The sequence below is a fragment of the Eulemur rufifrons genome, chromosome 8, assembly GCF_041146395.1.
Source record: "Eulemur rufifrons isolate Redbay chromosome 8, OSU_ERuf_1, whole genome shotgun sequence".
Lineage (NCBI taxonomy): Eukaryota > Metazoa > Chordata > Mammalia > Primates > Lemuridae > Eulemur > Eulemur rufifrons.
Window position 1 is genome coordinate 101060986 of NC_090990.1, and position 17092 is coordinate 101078077.

The 17092-nt window shown below is 42.9% G+C and overlaps 1 protein-coding gene across 1 annotated transcript in view; it reads right to left on the bottom strand.

Moving 5' to 3' along the window:
• The window catches only part of TDRD10 (tudor domain containing 10), a 39595-nt gene extending 22905 nt beyond the window's left edge, over window positions 1-16690 (bottom strand). Inside the window, exons 1-4 of the mRNA XM_069478671.1 lie at window positions 16653-16690; window positions 13185-13213; window positions 12765-12841; window positions 11689-11747 (exon numbers count right to left, since the gene is read on the bottom strand). Coding sequence (XP_069334772.1) covers window positions 11689-11747; window positions 12765-12841; window positions 13185-13186 — 138 coding nt within the window. The 5' untranslated portion in view covers window positions 13187-13213; window positions 16653-16690. The remainder of the gene's footprint in view (window positions 1-11688; window positions 11748-12764; window positions 12842-13184; window positions 13214-16652) is intronic.
• Window positions 16691-17092: the final 402 nt, after the last annotated feature.

Here is a 17092-nt window from a genome sequence, read left to right on the forward strand (position 1 = left end):
ACTCAGGGCTTCTACCTTCAAATCCTACATTCTTTCCATTATGTTACGCAAACCACAGTTTTCTTCTCAGGTTTTACTGTTATTAAAATAAAATGAAAACTATTTATTATTTTGGTATCTTCTATAGCAGGTATCAGGAAACCATAGCCTTGGGCCAAATCCAGTCCACCACTTTTTTTTGTAGATAAAGTTTTATTGAAACACAGGCATGCACATTCATTTACATACTGTCTATGGCAGCTTTCATGCTACGACGGCACAGCCGAGTACGAGTAACTGAGGCCTATGGCCCTCGAAGCATGAAATATTCACTATACGACCCTTTATAGAAAAAGTTTGCCAACCCTGTTCCACAGCAACGGTTCTCAATTCTGACTACAGAAAAGTTTCAGCTGGGGAGTTACTTACGTTTCCTTTTTAAACTACCAAAGCAATGCCTAGCCCACCGCAGAGGAACAATATCAGAATTGCTGGGGGTGGGACTAAAGCGTCTATGTTTTTTAAAAGCTCCCCAGATGATTTGAATATATAGCCAAGGTGGAAAACTACTATTCTGTGGTATCAAGCAGATTCAGGAAGCACTAGTTTTTCAGAAAACGTGCTTGAGGGTGAGAAAAGAATCCCTATTCCTCTCCCGAACACACACACACAACTACCAAAAAAAACCCTGCCAACATCTTTTCATCCCTGGAATTTCAACTAGTGTTATCAGCGAGGGCGCCCCATCAGCAGAGGCTGTTGTAATTGATAGCTGTCATTAGGAATTTCTAAAATCTGAAGGCATGCCCTAATTTTGACATTTTTTTCTGCCCCTTAATAGTTTAACTTGTTTATTTAAATTTTTTTGATCAATTAGAGATTTGACAGGCTTGGTGCTTTAAGCTAAAATTGCTTCATGCCCCATAGAGACTCTTCTACATCATTTTAAATCATGAAAACAACATTAGAATTTTTAAAGTACAAAAGCATTAAATGTTTATTGTAGAAATTGTTAAAAAACACAGAGAAGCAAATAGGAGTATCGTCCATAGTCCTACCACCCAAACATGGACACTGCACTCCTGCTATAAAGACCATGGGATCAAGCTACACCTTCTGCTTCGTGACCTATTTCACTTAACAACACATCCCTTTCAGTCAATCGTCACCAGCCACATCGTTCAAGGCTGCGGTCCCCAACCCAGGCCACGGCCCGTTACCGGTCTGTGGCCTGTTAGGAAACAGGCCATGCATCACTCGGGCATCACCCTGCGCTCCACACCCGGCCACCCCTGCATCCCCAGTCTGTGGAAAAATTGTCTTCCTTGAAACTGGTTCCTGGTGCCAGAGAGGTTGGGAACCGCTATTAATTACCTCCTATTAATTACGGCACCAGCATATATGGACTTTGTGCCAGACGGGTAGGAGGTTACCAAGGTCACCTATGTGCTAAATAATTTCATGCCCATCGGACTGGCAGCAATTTAACAGCGGGACAACGCCAAGCGTTGCTGACAAAGGAACCCTTGTGCTACTGGTGGGAGTGCAAGTCGGTCCCTTTCCCAGTCAAGCTGTGTGCACGGTGTGGCTCGGGGGTCAAACACCCAAGTGCAGGCCCCAGAGACACTTTCACACGTGTGCACGCGGACACACATGCAAGCCAGTTCCCTGAAGCTGTCTGAGGTAGCAAAAACTGGGAAATATTAGTTTGAACCACGTGAAATCGATGTTTTTGTGATTAAAAATGGTCCAATATCAGCAATTTCATATGGTACAACCTAGGCATCAGAATGCCTACTGGCAGGTAAACACACTGTGGCAGAGTCACACAACAGTGTGACACAACAGCCAAAATCACCAACCAGTGTGCACGTGCCAACATGGATACATCATTGAAAATACGTAGGACGATAAAAGCAAGTCACAGACACACACTGTGAACAGAAGGGACCAACACCTACCTGCCCATCCCCTCGGCTTTCTGCTTCCTACGGCCACACCTACCCCCAGCAGCAGCGCCCAGCCCCGCCCTCTCCGGCCCTCTCCCACCTTTCCCGTTCTCGTCTCTGGTTCTCCAGCTCCACTCTCCAGCACTGTGACGCTTCGGACACTGCCGCCTTGCTACACTCCTGCAAACCCTGACTTTGTCCCTTGTCCTTTTTCTTTTCTTTGAATTTTTATTTTTTAATTTTATTAAAAAATAAAATTTTTATTTTTTAATTTTATTATTTTTTAGAGACAAGGTCTAGTTCTGTCACCCAGGCTGGAGTGCCATGGCGTCAGCCTAGCTCACAGCAACCTCAAACTCCTGGGCTCAAGCAATCCTCCTGCCTCAGCCTCCCGAGTAGCTGGGACTACAGGCATGTGCCACCATGCCCAGCTAATTTTTTCTATATATATTTTTAGCTGTCCAGATCATTTCTTTCTGTTTTTAGTAGAGACGGAGTCTCGCTCTTGCTCAGGCTGGTCTCGAACTCCTGAGCTCAAACAATCCACCCGCCTCGGCCTCCCAGAGTGCTAGGATTACAGGTGTGAGCCACCACGCCCGGCCTCGGCTAACTTTTTATTTTTTTGTAGAGACAGGGGCCTCACTATATGGGCCAGGCTGGTCTCAAAGCCCTGGCCTCAAGGGATCCTCCTGCCTCAGACGCCCAAAGTGCTGGGATTACAGGTATGAGCTGCTGCTCCCAGCCTGCTCCTTTTCTACTACCCATCCTGCCCCACTCCAACCCGCAATGTCCTTGCTGTCCTCCTTATTAGATGCCAGGGTCTATCACTGCAGTCACTCTCTGTGCCACATACTTCACTGTACTCCCACTACCTGCTCTTCCTTCAGCCCCCCACTCTCCCAGACAAAACTACTGTACAAACCTTCCACGTCCGCTCTCCACTCAGCTGAGAACCCTGATTCTTATTTTACCGAGAAAAAAACAGCAACCAAAAGGGAACTTCCACCCCCTCCCCCACCTCCCTGCGTCTGTACTCATCCCTCTCCATGAGTCCTGTCCTTGCAGGGGACCCCCTCCCTCTCACCTTCTCAAGGCCGCTCCTGCATCCGTTTCCCTCCTCTGCATGAGCATACAAACGAGCTCTGATGTTTACCGTCTTAACACTTACAGACACATAATACCTTCAACCCCACGCCCCCCTCCCCCCCTCCCGCTACCACCCCATTTTCCTACTCTCCTTTATTATTAAAATCTTTGAGAAAGTCATCTATACTCACTGTCTTCACTTCCTCTATTCTTTCATGCAACAAATATCAAGTGCCCACTCTGTGCTAGAAAATGTTTTAGGTGCAGCAAACAGAGTAGACAAAAACCCTCCCCTCCCTGGCATGTCTTCTACTGGGGAAGAGAGATCATCGGTAAGAGGAGGAAGTCGTGCGCATGGTGAGTATGGTGAGTCCGATGGCGGTGAGCGTGAAGGAGACTAGAAGGCAGGAGGTGACAGGAAGAGTGGCGGCTGCAATCCAGGGAGAACAGCCAGGGAGGCCCCCGGGGAAGGCGACCCCTGGAGCAGAGCAGGGTGAGCAGAAGGAGCAGCAGGTGCCAGGCCGCACGGCAGGCCAGGGAGGCTGCAGTGGAGAGAGCAAGGGAGAGGGCCGGGAAGCCACCGCGAGCTCCTGAGTGGGGGGCGCCACGATCTGCTTCCCACTCTCGAGGGTCACGACAGCTGCGCTGTTAAGACTAGACTGAAGGGGAACAGGGCAAAAGAGAAAGCAACTTCGAGGCCACAGCAACAATCCAGGTGAGAGACAGTGGTGGCCTGGACCAGGGTGTGAGCATCGGGCGTGACGGGACGTGCTGAGATGCCGGCTGCAGGTGTGAAAGAATTCCACACACACACAGAGGGAGAGAGCACGATGAACACCCACAAACCCGTCAGCCAGCTCCTACCACCACCACCATCCTGCCACAGTGTTCTCTCCCCGTACCCCTCATCACGAGAGAATTTGAAAGTGAATCCCAGGCAGCCTTTCGCTTCACCCTTAAATACTTCAGCATACTCCTCAAGCAAGGACATCTCCTCACGTAAACGCAATGCCATTACCAAACTAAAAATACTAAGTAATTTCTTATTATCGACTAGTGGACAGTTTTTACCAATTGAGTCAAAAATATCTTTTGATAGCCGATTTGTCCAAAATAGTATCAAAACCAGGTCTACTCACATTTGGTTATCATTTCCCGTAAGTCTCTTCTAAATCTCTTTAAATGTCTATCAGATTTACTACTTTAATTTTTCCATGACTTTGACCTCTTATGGAAATCAGGTCAGCTGCTTTGAGTCAAGAGTAGTGTTTCTTTATGGCAGCATTAACTTGATCTTCTAATCCCTGTTTCCTTTAGACCAGAAATTAGCCATGGAACTTGACTACACATAGGTATTGTTTGTTTTTGTTTCTGGCTAGAATATTTTAAAGATGGTGTGGTCATCTTTATACTGTATCACTTTAATGGGCTTGTATCTGGTTGTCTCACTTTTAGTGATGCTAAAATTAATCAGCAAGTTCAAATGGTGACAGCCCGATCCCTCCATTGTAAAACTGTCCATCAACATTTTACCTAACAAATTAAGCAAGCTCAGATAACCACTGTCTGAAACAGGTATTTTATTGAGGTTTGGAAAATGGTGATTTTCTAATTCTATCATTTCTTCTGCATTTATGAGCTAGAGTTCTTCTGCAAAGAACTCTAGTTCTCTAGGGTTATTTGCCCTGAAATAACATTGGTATTGGAAAAGATAAATACTTATTCTTTCCCTTTAATTATCAAGTTTTATATTAATGAACTATCATCTTGCCATCTTTAATTATGTCAAGTGAGGTGTTTTTTGTTTGTTTGTTTGTCTGTAGAGACAGGGTCTCACTATGTTGCCCAGGCTGGTCTCAAACTCCTGAGCTCAAGCAGTCCTCCCACCTCAGCCTCCCAAAGCTCTGGGATTAGAGGTGTGAGCCACCATGCCTGGCCCAGTGAGTTTTATTTATTTCTCCTTTCTTTAGGTATCATTACAAATTATTACTTTTTTAAAAATCAATGAATTTGAATCAAATGTAGTATTTTTTATGCTCAAATTGTCCCATCTTTGGCCCATGGGACATTCCCTTTGCTTGTTCTTTTTATTTGGAAATTTTCAAACACAAAAATATAGAAAACAGCATTGCAAATCCCTATGCATCCGTCACTCAATCATTCTCAGTTCACAGCGATTCCCATTTCATCACATCCTCTCCTTGTCACTAGGCTATTCTGAAACAAATCTCAAACACAACATCGCTTCATCGTCTGCAAACATCTCAGCACATAACTCCAAGAAACGAGAACTCCACCTCTAAATAATACCTCCTAGTTCTTTCAACCAAGCCTCAATGGTGTTTGATAGCTTTCTGGCATAGCAGCTCCAGACCTGGAATCAGTCACTTCTCTAAGAAAGCCTGGTTCTATTTATTTATTTATTTATTTAGAGACAGAGTCTCACTCTGTTGCCCACACTAGAGTGCCATGGCATCAGCCTAGCTCACAGCAACCTCAGACTCCTGGGCTCAAGCAATCCTCCTGCCTCAGCCTCCCAAGTAGCTGGGACTACAGGCATGCGCCACTATGCCCAGCTAATTTTTTAATATATATTTTTAGTTGTCCAGCTAATTTCTTTCTATTTTTAGTAGGGGGGGGGTCTCGCTCTTTCTCAGGCTGGTCTCGAACTCCTGAACTCAAACGATCCGCCCGCCTCGGCCTCCCAGAGTGCTAGGATTACAGGCGTGAGCCACTGCCCCCGGCCAAGCCTGGTTCTCTTTAGTGGGGAGGAACACAGTCCAGGAGCCAGGCGTGTTTACTGCTACTGGGTTGTTACAGCTCCAAGGTCTTTCAATGGACAGAGCTAGAAGGTATGTATTCTCAAAAAGGAAAACAACTAGTTTATCCCTATGGATTGCAATTCATATATAAGAGTTTTATATAGTTTTTGTTTAACTTGTTTGATTTTATTTTTTATCTCTTTTCTTTTATTGCATATATACACTACTGAAAATCTTGATTCCTAATATTAATCTAATTACTTGTTTTATCATAAATTAAATATATAACAAGTTCAAACAACAATATCAGGGCTGGGCACGGTATTGTTATTTGACATTGATAGCTCACACCTGTAATTCCAGCACTTTGGGAGGTGGAGGCAAGAGCATAGCTTAATGCCAGGAGTTTGAGACCAGCCTGGGCAACATAGCAAGACCCTGTTTCTACAAAAAACAAAACAAAAAGCAACAAAAAACCAATATCAGTATTATTACTGATAATAAAACTATTGAGCAAAGTTTATGATTTCTTTGTAGGTCTTTAGTGTAGTATATCCTACTAAAGATACACAGTCATAATACTATATTCTAAAGTCAATTATTTTCTCTGACACCAAATTGGTTATGTAATCAATGTTTTCAATTTTTAGAGTGCTTTTTTAATATGCAATTTTTATCTGTTAATTATGAAAATGTTTACAAATCCCTTGAGTCAAAACAAGGATCCAATGTAAATTCAGAAGTCATGCTTCCATCTTCCTTCTACTTTTTCTTCCTTCCCTCCCACAGCTTTATTCTTTTTCATCCTCCACTGGTTTTTTGGGGGGGTTTTTTTGGCAAATTTAAAGAGATAGTCTAGTTTCTTCCTCCCTTCCTGTACAAAAGATACTTTGATTCTACATGTATTTTTTAGGTAGAGCCAAAATGACCTGCTGACAGACTGGATGTGAAGTGTGAGAAAAACGTGAAGTGTGAGACGAGAATATTTCTCAGGTTTCAGGCCGGAGAGAAATGGCATTGCCATTTATGGAGATGAAGACTGTGGGAGGAGCAGGCTAGAGGGAGTATCAGGAGCTTGGGTTTGGACATGTTAAGTTTGAAGTGTCTGTAAGTTATCCAAGGAGAGATAACAAATACGCAATTGAATATACAAGTTTAGAGTCCTAGGGAAAGCACAGTCTAGGAATATAGATAATAACTGAAGTCATGATTTTCTACTCTCACAATCATATCATCTGCAATTAATGACACTTTTCTTTCCAATTCTTTTTTTAGATGTTTGCACTTTATTTTTTATTTAAAAAAAATTTATCTTTAAATTGACATAATAATTGTACACATTTATGGGGTGCATAGTGATGTTTTGATACATATAACGAATAGTGATCAGGGTAATTAGCATATGAATCATCTCAAACGTGTATCATTTCTTTGTGTTGGGAACATTCAATATCCTCCTTCTAGCTATTTGAAACTCTATATTATTACCTACAGTCATCCTACAGTGTTACAGAACATTAGAACTTATTCCTCCTACCTAGCTATAATTTTGTATCCTTTAACAAATCTCTATCTCCCACGACCCCATACCCTTCTTAGCTCCAGTTATCCTCTGTTCTACTTTTTACTTCTATGAGATCTACTTTTTTTTTTAGCTTCCACATATGAGAGAGAACGTGAGGTGTTTATCTTTCTGTTCCTGGCTTATTTCACTTAACATAATGTCCTCCAGTTCCATTCATGTTGCCACAAATGACAGGATGTCATTCTTTTTATGGCTGAATAGTATTCCATTGCATATGTTTACCACATTTTCTTTATCCATTCATCTGTTGTTGGACACCTAGGTCGATTCATATCTTGGCTATCGTGAATAGTGCTGCAATAAACATGCAGATGCAGATGTCTCTTCAATATACTGATTTCCTTTCCTCTGGATAAATGTCCAGTAGTGGGATCGTTGGATCATATGGTAGTTCTATCATATTTGTAGTTTTTTGAGGAACCTCCATACTGTTCTCTGTAGTGCTGGTACTAGTTTACGTTCTCACCAGCAGTGTGTAAGATGATACTTCATTGTGGTTTTGATGTGCATTTCTCTAATGTCTTTCCAATTCCTACATCTTTCTTTTTTCACGCCTTAGTGCACTGACCAAGACCACCAGTACAGTGTTGACAAAAATAGCAGTAGCTAGAATCCATATCTTGTTCCCCATCTCAAAAGGAAAGAAAAGTTGTGTCACTAAGTACTATGTTTGTAATTAGCATTATACCAGGTTTGCTGTGCACTTTTAAGTCCTTAATGCACCTGGAATCCACTTTGTGCATGTTATGAGGTAAAGGTCCATTTCATTTTCCCTATATGAATAACCAATGTCAGAACAAGTCTATTGAACAGTCCCTTCTTTCCCACCTGGATCTGCAATGCCACCTATTTTTTAATATACCCCCCAAGTGTTTATACATGAGTGGTTCTATTTCTGGGTTCTCTACTATTTCATAGGCTAACTCTCTAGCACTGCACCCACACCAAGATCATTAGTATAGTAGAGACTTTGCTCTTCTCTCCACTCCTCTTTTTCTCCTTCAGAAAGGCAGTTTTCATAGCACTTTCTATTCCATGTAAATTTTAGAACTAGCTTGTCAAGTTCTTTGGAAAACCTTTCGGTATTTTGATCAAAATGGCATTGAATCTATAGATCATTTTAAGGATCATAAAGCTGAGACTTCTTATCCATAACATGCCATTTCTCTGTTTAGATATTTGCGCTTTATCATCTCACCCCAGTTAGGATAGCTAGTATCAAAAAGACAAAAAATAACAAATGCTGGTGAGGATGCAGAGGAAAGGGAACCCTTACACACTATTGGTGGGAACGTAAACTAGCACCAACACTATGAATAACAGTATGGAGGGTCCTCAAAAAACTACAAATACAATAGAACTACCATATGATCCAACAATCCCACTACTGGGCATTAATGTCTTTCAGTTAAGTTTTATAATTTTCTGTATATATGTCTTATATAACCTTTTATTTATTTCTAGTTCCTTGTATTTTTGGTTCCTCTTGTATAGAAATGCAATTGACTTTTGCGTATTTACCTTATATTCAGTTACCCTGCTAATTCTCAAGAACTCTAACAAAATAAGATTCTTTTAGATTTTCAACTGAGGCAATCATCTACAAATAATGACAGTTTTGTTTTTCCCTTTGTAATTCTTACACCTTTTATTTCTTTTTCTTTTCTCCCTTACTCTGGTTAAGACCTCCCATAAAATGTTAAACAGAAGAAGTGATATTAATACTTGCATCCTGTTCTTGATTTTTAAATACTTGTTTCCCAAATAATTATGTTTTTTGTATATTTTCTGCAGATACTCTTTATCAGATTTAGAAAGGTTCCTTCCATTCACAGTCTAAGTGTTTTTATTTTATGAATTGGGTTTTAATTTTATTAGAAGTTAATTTTTGGCTTGAAGGTTCCCAGACCATGCAGGTAATATGAATTTAAACCCCTATTCACATGAAACCTGGCCCACTGTGATATGTTCCTGGGGAGATTGCTAGCCCCACCAGCCCCAGAATCCAAGCCAAGACAGCTTAATACCACCCTGGGCCAATGAGCAAAGGTTTTGTGGTTCACTATTCACTGAGGGTCCAGCCTTTCAAAGATCCCGCTTTTGCAGTGGTATTAGTTCCCAGTCCCCTTCTCATGCAGGCCCAAGGTCTCATTCCTGCCCCAACATCGTTGTTATAATCTAAACCCTTTGGTTTTTGAGTCAGGCAAAGACCCCAGGGCATTGGCCAGACCCTTCTGGTTTTCAGTTACCTGCCCATTTGGGGCTCTCTTTAATTTTTCTCATTTTGTTAGGTCTTAGCTATGTATTTAAAAGGAGTGTTTCTAATATTTTGCCTCTATTTCCAGATATTTTCTCATGAGAGAGTTTTCAGATCTATCATAATTATGGAAACAGAAGGCATTTGAAGGTTTTTAGTCTATTTGTCACCACAGAGGTTACTCAGCAAGCACACTTTTGGAAAACTGGTGTAGGCAGAAGGCAAACTAGAGAGTTCAAGAGTAAACGGGTATCCAATTTCGAAACATACTACAAAGCTACAGCAAGCAAATAGAGTACTGGCATAAGAATAGACAAACAGATCAATGGAATAGAATAAGAATCAGAAATGAACTGGTACATTTATGGTCAATTGATTTTTGACAAAGGTGCCAAGATAACTCAATGGGGAAAGAACAGTCTTTTCAACAAATGATGTTGGGACAACTGGATATCCACATGCAAAAAAAAAAAAAAAAATGAAGTTGGACCCCCTACCTCACACTGTACATAAGAATTAATTCAAAAAGGCTCACAGCCCTAAATATAAGAGATAAAACTATAAAACTCTTAGAAAAAAATCACAGGTGTAAATCTTGCTGATCTTAGATTAGGCAATGAATTCTTAGCTATGACACCCGAAGTACATGCAACCAAAGACAAAATAGAAAATACTTCATCAAAATTAAAAACTTTTATGTGTGAAAGGACACTATAAATAAAGTTAAATGATAGCTGAATAAAAGAAAATATTTTTAAATCATATATCTAATAAGGAACTTGTATTCAGAATATACAAAGAACTCTTACAACTCAATAATAAAAAGACAAATAAACCATTTAAAAATGGGCAAAGGATTTGAACAGATATTTTTCCAAAGAAGATATACAAATGGCCAATAAACATATGAAAAGATGCTCACTAGTTACTAAGGAAATGCAAATCAAAATCATGAGATACCATTTTATGTCCACTAGATGGCTATAATAAAAAAGACAATAACAGGTTTTGGCAAGGAAGTAGAAAAACTGGAAACCTCATACTTTGTTGGTGTGAACATAAAATGGTGTAGCTATTTTGGAAACCAGTTTGGTAGTGCCACAAAAAGTTAAACACAGAGTGAGCACGTGACCCACCAATTCTGCTCCTAGGTATTTACCCGAGAGCCAGAATATATGTTCAGACAAAAACTTGTACACCACTGTTCATAGCAGCGTTGTTCATGATAGCCAAAAAGTGGAAACAACTTAAATGTCCATCAACTGATGGATAAACAAAATGTGGTATATCCATATGATGAAATATTATTCAGCTATAAAAAGGAATGAAGTACTGAGACACTGTAACATGGATGAACCCTGAAAACATCATGCTAAGTGAAAGAAAACACAAAACTCCACATGCTGTATGAGTCGTAGTATGGTGGCACAACGTTGTGAATATACTAAAAACTACTGACTGGTACATTTTTAAATGGTGAATTTTACAGTATACAAATTATATCTCAATTTTAAGAAGGAATGTTAGGAAGATCGCTTGAGGCCAGGGGTTTGAGACAAGCCTGGGCAACATAGCAAGACACTGCCTCCACAAAAAAAATAAAATAAAATACCATTGTTTACATTCTGTTCTCTAAGTCCCACTGACACAGCCCACTGACCAAACTGCTCCATTTCAAAGTCAAATAGGTGTAGTTTTCTGGCTGAGACAGACTGTTCCCTCTTACCAAAGGATCAGCAGCTGAGCCCTCATAAGGCCCCTTCCTAAAAAGCAGCTGCCTCGATCCACAGTGATAAGGAGGCTGACCAAGCATCCAGGTTTGCATGGGATAGGTAGCTAAGTGCTGTGGCTGTCCACATGCAGTTTGAGCTTTCTACTGCTAAACCGGGGAAAGTCCAAGGCAAACTGTGGTGAGTTAGTCACTCGAGTCACCAACCGATGACTACTACACCGTCACAGCTCTCACGTATCTTTAAAAACTGGTACAACTGAGTTATCAGCAGGTTAGTAAGTCAGATAGGGAAGAGCAAGGAACATAAGCAGCAGCTGCTCACAGAGAGTGAAGAATACCTCAGAGATATCCAGCGGGAGATTGCCCACGTACACTTCTGTCTCTCTCTTCTTGAATCCTGAGAAGAAAAACAGCATTAAAAAGGCAGGTGCTACCCTCAGTCAGTTACAGGTAAAATTCCTTGCTCTACTCTTTCCCTCCTTCTACGTTTGACTGATCTTAAAAAAAGAAAAAAAAGGCAGGTGTAAGGTTAGAGGATTCAGAGGAATTAGAACACGTGATAGTGACTCCTCATTTTCTTCGACATTAAAGTATTCACACCCCTACCAACATCCCTCCCCTCGTGAACACTTGGTTATACTGTACTCAGTCACTGGGCAAATACTTATCAGTGTCACAGAGCAGTCCATGATAAGTGCTGGCCATGCGTATGGGAGGTCACTCTGTGGGGACAGAGAGTCACGGGCTCCCCAAGACTCCCGCACATTCACTGAGATATTAGGAAGTGTTTCACAACCAATAAGGTGGTGTTTCCCAGGGTTAATGTTAAGCTGAGAAAGGGGAGCACGGGGAGTCAGGGGAGCAGGGGGAAGGCTGAAGGGAATCCAGGCAGAGGGAACAGCACATGCAAAGGCAGGGAGTATGAAAAAGCTTGGCACGTTTGGGAAACCACATGTAGTCAGGACTAGACGGGCTGCACGCTGCGTGTGGGTGAGTGGCGGGCAAGGCAGCGAGAAAGGCAGGAGAGGCAAACCGAGCAATCATGGGAAGCTGCACCTCAGTAGTCACAGGTTATTCCACTGGCTGGGAGATGTGGGTGAAGCGTTGTAACTAGATGGAGGACAACCATAGATCTGGGTTTTAGAAAGATCACTTTGGAGATGGGGGAGGGCAAAATGGAAGAAGGAACAAATGGAACAGAAGCATGGGGTTAGGAGCAGCAAATGCACTGGGCAGTGAGGGTCGCATCCACCGTGTGAAGGGAAACATGGTGGCTGACCGGAGGAAGAGCAGAATCTGGGTGGATCCCAAGTCTCACACTTGAACAGAACCCGGGTAGACTGGGCATCATTAACCAGAATCCAAGTTACAGGCTGAAGGTCCCAGCACCAGCCAATCCCCCAGGCTACCTTACCTGGAGATTTCTGCTCCAATACTCCATTCTTCCCCAACAGGTTAGCAGAGGGTTGGGACTCACTGCTGTTCCTGGACCTGTCAAACACAGGTGTCAGCATCGTATCTCCCAAGCTCAGCCTCCAACAATAGGAAACACATGCTGGGCATAAGCAGAGGGACCTTGCGTAAGTTTCCACTCCCCTTCCTGACCAAGGGCTTCCCTTCCCCTCTCGGAATCAGGTTCCGAGCCAGGAAGCCCTCCACTTAGTACCTTTTTAATAACTAATAGTTATTAATAAAACACATTTATGATTAGGATCAATAGGCAAGAGATGCTATGGGTTACTCTCCAGCTCTGGGCTTAGTGAGACAGGAACAGGAGAAAGAGAAGGCTGGGAGTGGAGGGAGACTTGTTTATCAGCAAAAGGAAGGGACTTACATGGTGCAGTTGCTTTCCAACAGGATCTCCTGCAAAGTCAACCAGCCACAGTTAGCGGAATGCCAGGATAATTCGCTATCACATAACTACCGAGTAGGTACTGCGGTAGGCAGAACAATGGCCCCCTCAAGGGCTCCACAGCCTAATTCCCAGAACCTATGAATATATGGCAAGGGGGGATTAAAGTTGCTGATGCAGTTAAGGTGGCTAATTAGTTGACCTTAAAATAGAGAGATTATCTGGGTGGGCCCAATATAATCGCAGGGTCCTTAAAAGTAGAAGAGGGATGGAGAAGAGGTGGTCAGAAAAAGAGACGTGACAATAGAAGCAAAGCCAAAGTGCTTTGATACGAAAAGGACTCCACCACTGCTGCTGGCTTTGAAGGTGGACGAAGGGCCCACAAGCCAAAGAATGCTGGCAGCCTGTAGAAGCTGGAAACGGCAAAGAAAAGGATTCTCTAACTAGAGCCTCCAGAAGGAGTGCAGCCATGCTGACACCTTGATTTCAGCCCAGTCAGATGTGTCAGACTTGTATCTACAGGGCTGTAAGATAATATATTTGTGTTAAGCCACTGAGGTTGTAGTAATTTGTTATGGCAGCAAGTAGAAAACTATTACAGGTAGGATGAACAACTTTTTTTTTTTTTTTTAAGGGACAGGGTCTCTATCTGTCACCCAGGCTGAAGTACAGCAGCATGATCATAGCTCCCTGCAGCCTCAAACTCCTGGATTCAATCTATCCTCCTGCCTCAGCCTCCTCAGTTTCTGGGATTAAAGGCCATGAGCAACTTTAAAACCACACACACTTCTGTGCAGTGGTGGACCTGTGGAGAGAACAGGGCCTTTGGAGTTAAAGACAGATGCAGCTGACCTTGGCCAAGTTTTATCTTTAAAATGGTAATCAAAACACCTATGTCATAGATCATGAAGGTTAAGTGGGATCCTGCACTTAGAGCACTTGCCATGTATAAATGTATTCAATATATGGTGGCCATTGTGTTTATTTTTATGGCTTCTATTGGCACATTCCCACAACTCTATGAAGTATTATCTTTCCATTTTACAGATGGGAAAACCAAAGCTTAAGGATATCAAATGATTTGCTTAAAATTATACAAGATACTGAGGCAACCTCAAGCCTATGACTCCAAAGCCTTGGTTCTTTTCCTACAGATAAGAGGGCTGTCAAAGTCATTTTAAAGGGATTGTTTTCCTTTTACTTTAGGAGGAACATAATTTAAAACATCAAATTTTAAAATAAAACAGTAACTCTTTTCTGTAAATTGTTCCCAGCTGTGGGAGGAAACAAGCATTTCAGCTGCAACAAAATCTAAACAGAACTGAAAGTGGTTAAGATAATTAAAAAATGGATAGGTATGGATGGACGAAAACCAAGAGGTTTATGAGCAAAATAAGGGATGTAGGGTGTTAGTCCCAATTCCTAGTTACCCCTGGAAAAGTCAATGAGTATCTGGAACAAGGCAGGCATCAAGACCTCCCAAGCAAAGGCCCAGCATAAATCTTTCCAAAATGCCTTTAAGGGCCTGCCAGGTGCTGTGCTGAGCAGCTAATATACACAGTCTCATTTAATCCTCACCGAAACTCTAAGAGATAGGCATTATTACCCCATTTTACAAATGAAGTCACGAAAGCTCAGAGATGATAACCTAATAATTTGTCCAAGATCACTTAGTATCTATGGTTACAAATGCAGAAGGTTGTTTTTTGAACCCAAACCATATGACTCCAAAGTCCTGAGCTTCCTTCCACTCTATTGCTTAGTCTGGAGAAGTACCTTCTGTGTTTTTAAAAAGACCTAAAGAATACATAAAGAACTCTTATAACTCAAAGAAAATAAGCCAATTTAAAAGTGGGCAAAGGATCTGCTAGACATTTCTCCAAAGATATACAAATGGCCAATAAGCACATTTAGGGAAATGCAAATCAAAACCACAATAAGGCCGGCATGGTGGCTCACGCCTGTAATCTCAGCATTTTGGGAGGATGAGGCGGGAGGATCACCTGAAGCCAAGAATTCAAGACCACCCTGAGCAACATAGCAAGACCCTGTCTCTACCAAAAATAGGAAAATTAGCAGGGTGTGATGGTGCATGCTTATAGTCCCAGCTACTGGAGAGGTTGAAGCATGAAGATTGCCTAAGCCCAGGAGTTTGAGGTTACAGTGAGCTATGATAATGCTACTGCACTCTAGCCCTGGCAAAAGAGTCCCAAAACACCCACACGTACATAAAACAAACAAAAACCCACAATGATACCACTTCATATCTACCAGGATAGCCATAAGCAAAAAGACAGACTAAAACAAGTGTTGAAGACGGGGAGAAATGGGAACCCTCACATTGCTGGTGGGAATGTAAGATGGTGCAGCCACTTTGGAAAAGTTTCACACAGAAAGTTAAAAAGGGAATTACCAGCAATTCCACTCCTGGGTAACTACCCCAGAGAAATTCAAACATGTCCACACAAAGACTTATTCATAAATATTCATAGCAGCATTGCTTATATTAGCCAAAAAGTGGAAACAATCTAAATGCCCATCAACTGATGAATAAAATATGGTATATCCATCGATGGAATATTATTTGGCAACATAAAAGGAATGAGGTACTCATACATGCTACAACCTGGATGAATCTCAAAAATGATGCTACGGGAAACAAGCCTGACACAAAAGGCTGCATGTTATATGATTCCACTTATATGAAAAGCCCAGAATAGACAAACCTGTATAGACAGAAAGTAGATTCGTGGCTGCCTAGGGTTGGGGAGGGGAAGAGGAGAATGAGGAGTGACTGCTAACTGACACAAGGTTTCTTTTTGGGATGGAGTCGTTGGTTGTTCTATAAACATACTATTAATATACTAAAAGCCCTTGAAGTGTACACAACTTTTAAAAAGTGAATTTTATGGGATGTAAATTATTTCACAATAAAGCTTTTTTTAAAAGCCAAGATGCATTTTCGAGAATGGTCGGAATGATCACACATTTCTTTCACCTTCCCACCTCACAAACCACCACCCACACAAATGAAGCCACGGTGGCTGCGATCGCTCCGCTTCCAAGGCTCGTATATGAGGGTTTAGAATGTGTTGCGTGAGCCGCGGAAGCACATTTAGTTTGTTAAACTAAAAGATTTTTGTCTTAGAAACTATGTTTAAACTTAGTTTTCTAAACCAAAAAGTTCTTAAACTACTTCGAAGGGAGGGGTATAGCAGAGGCGTCTTTTAACCTACGTGCCCCGCAGTTCTGGGCAGAGCGCTCCCGTCAGCACGCATTCCGACCCGGCTGTCCCTCCCGCCTGGCGCGTGCTAGCGACCGGCCCTGGCGGTAACAGCGTGCCCTCCCACCCTTTCCATGGCGGGGTGCAATTTCCACTAGTGCCTGCCAACGCCCCTGTCCCCGCCACCCCTCGCCCCGCAGCCTGGGGGCTGGAACCAGCAAGCGTACCTCCCGTACCTCCGCTCCCAGCCGCGGGGCCACCGCGCGCCCAGCGCAGAGCCTTCGCGCCTTCTCCCTCCGCGCTCCGCCTCCCCCGGGTCCCGGGCGCGGGGCGGGGCTGCCGTCGCAACCAATCCCCGGGCGGCCGCGGCTTGGGCTGGAGCGGGAAGGGTCTGGTCCCGTGGCGGTGCCCCAGGAGAGTAACGGAACGAGCGCAGGAGCAAGTGACCGCTGTCCCCCCACCCCACCCCCCAAAGTAAAGTTTGCAGGTGGAGTGAATGAGCGAGGCGTGCCCGGCCCTGCGCTAGCCGAGGGGCGTCCTTCGGGCCTGAGCGGCACGTGGCGCGCCCCTGGGCGCGTTTGAAGGCTCCACGCAGATGGGGGTGTTTGTGCAGCAGTGCGGGGGCTCTGTGCTCGCGGGGGCGCGGCCGGTCGGCACGTGCAGCCTC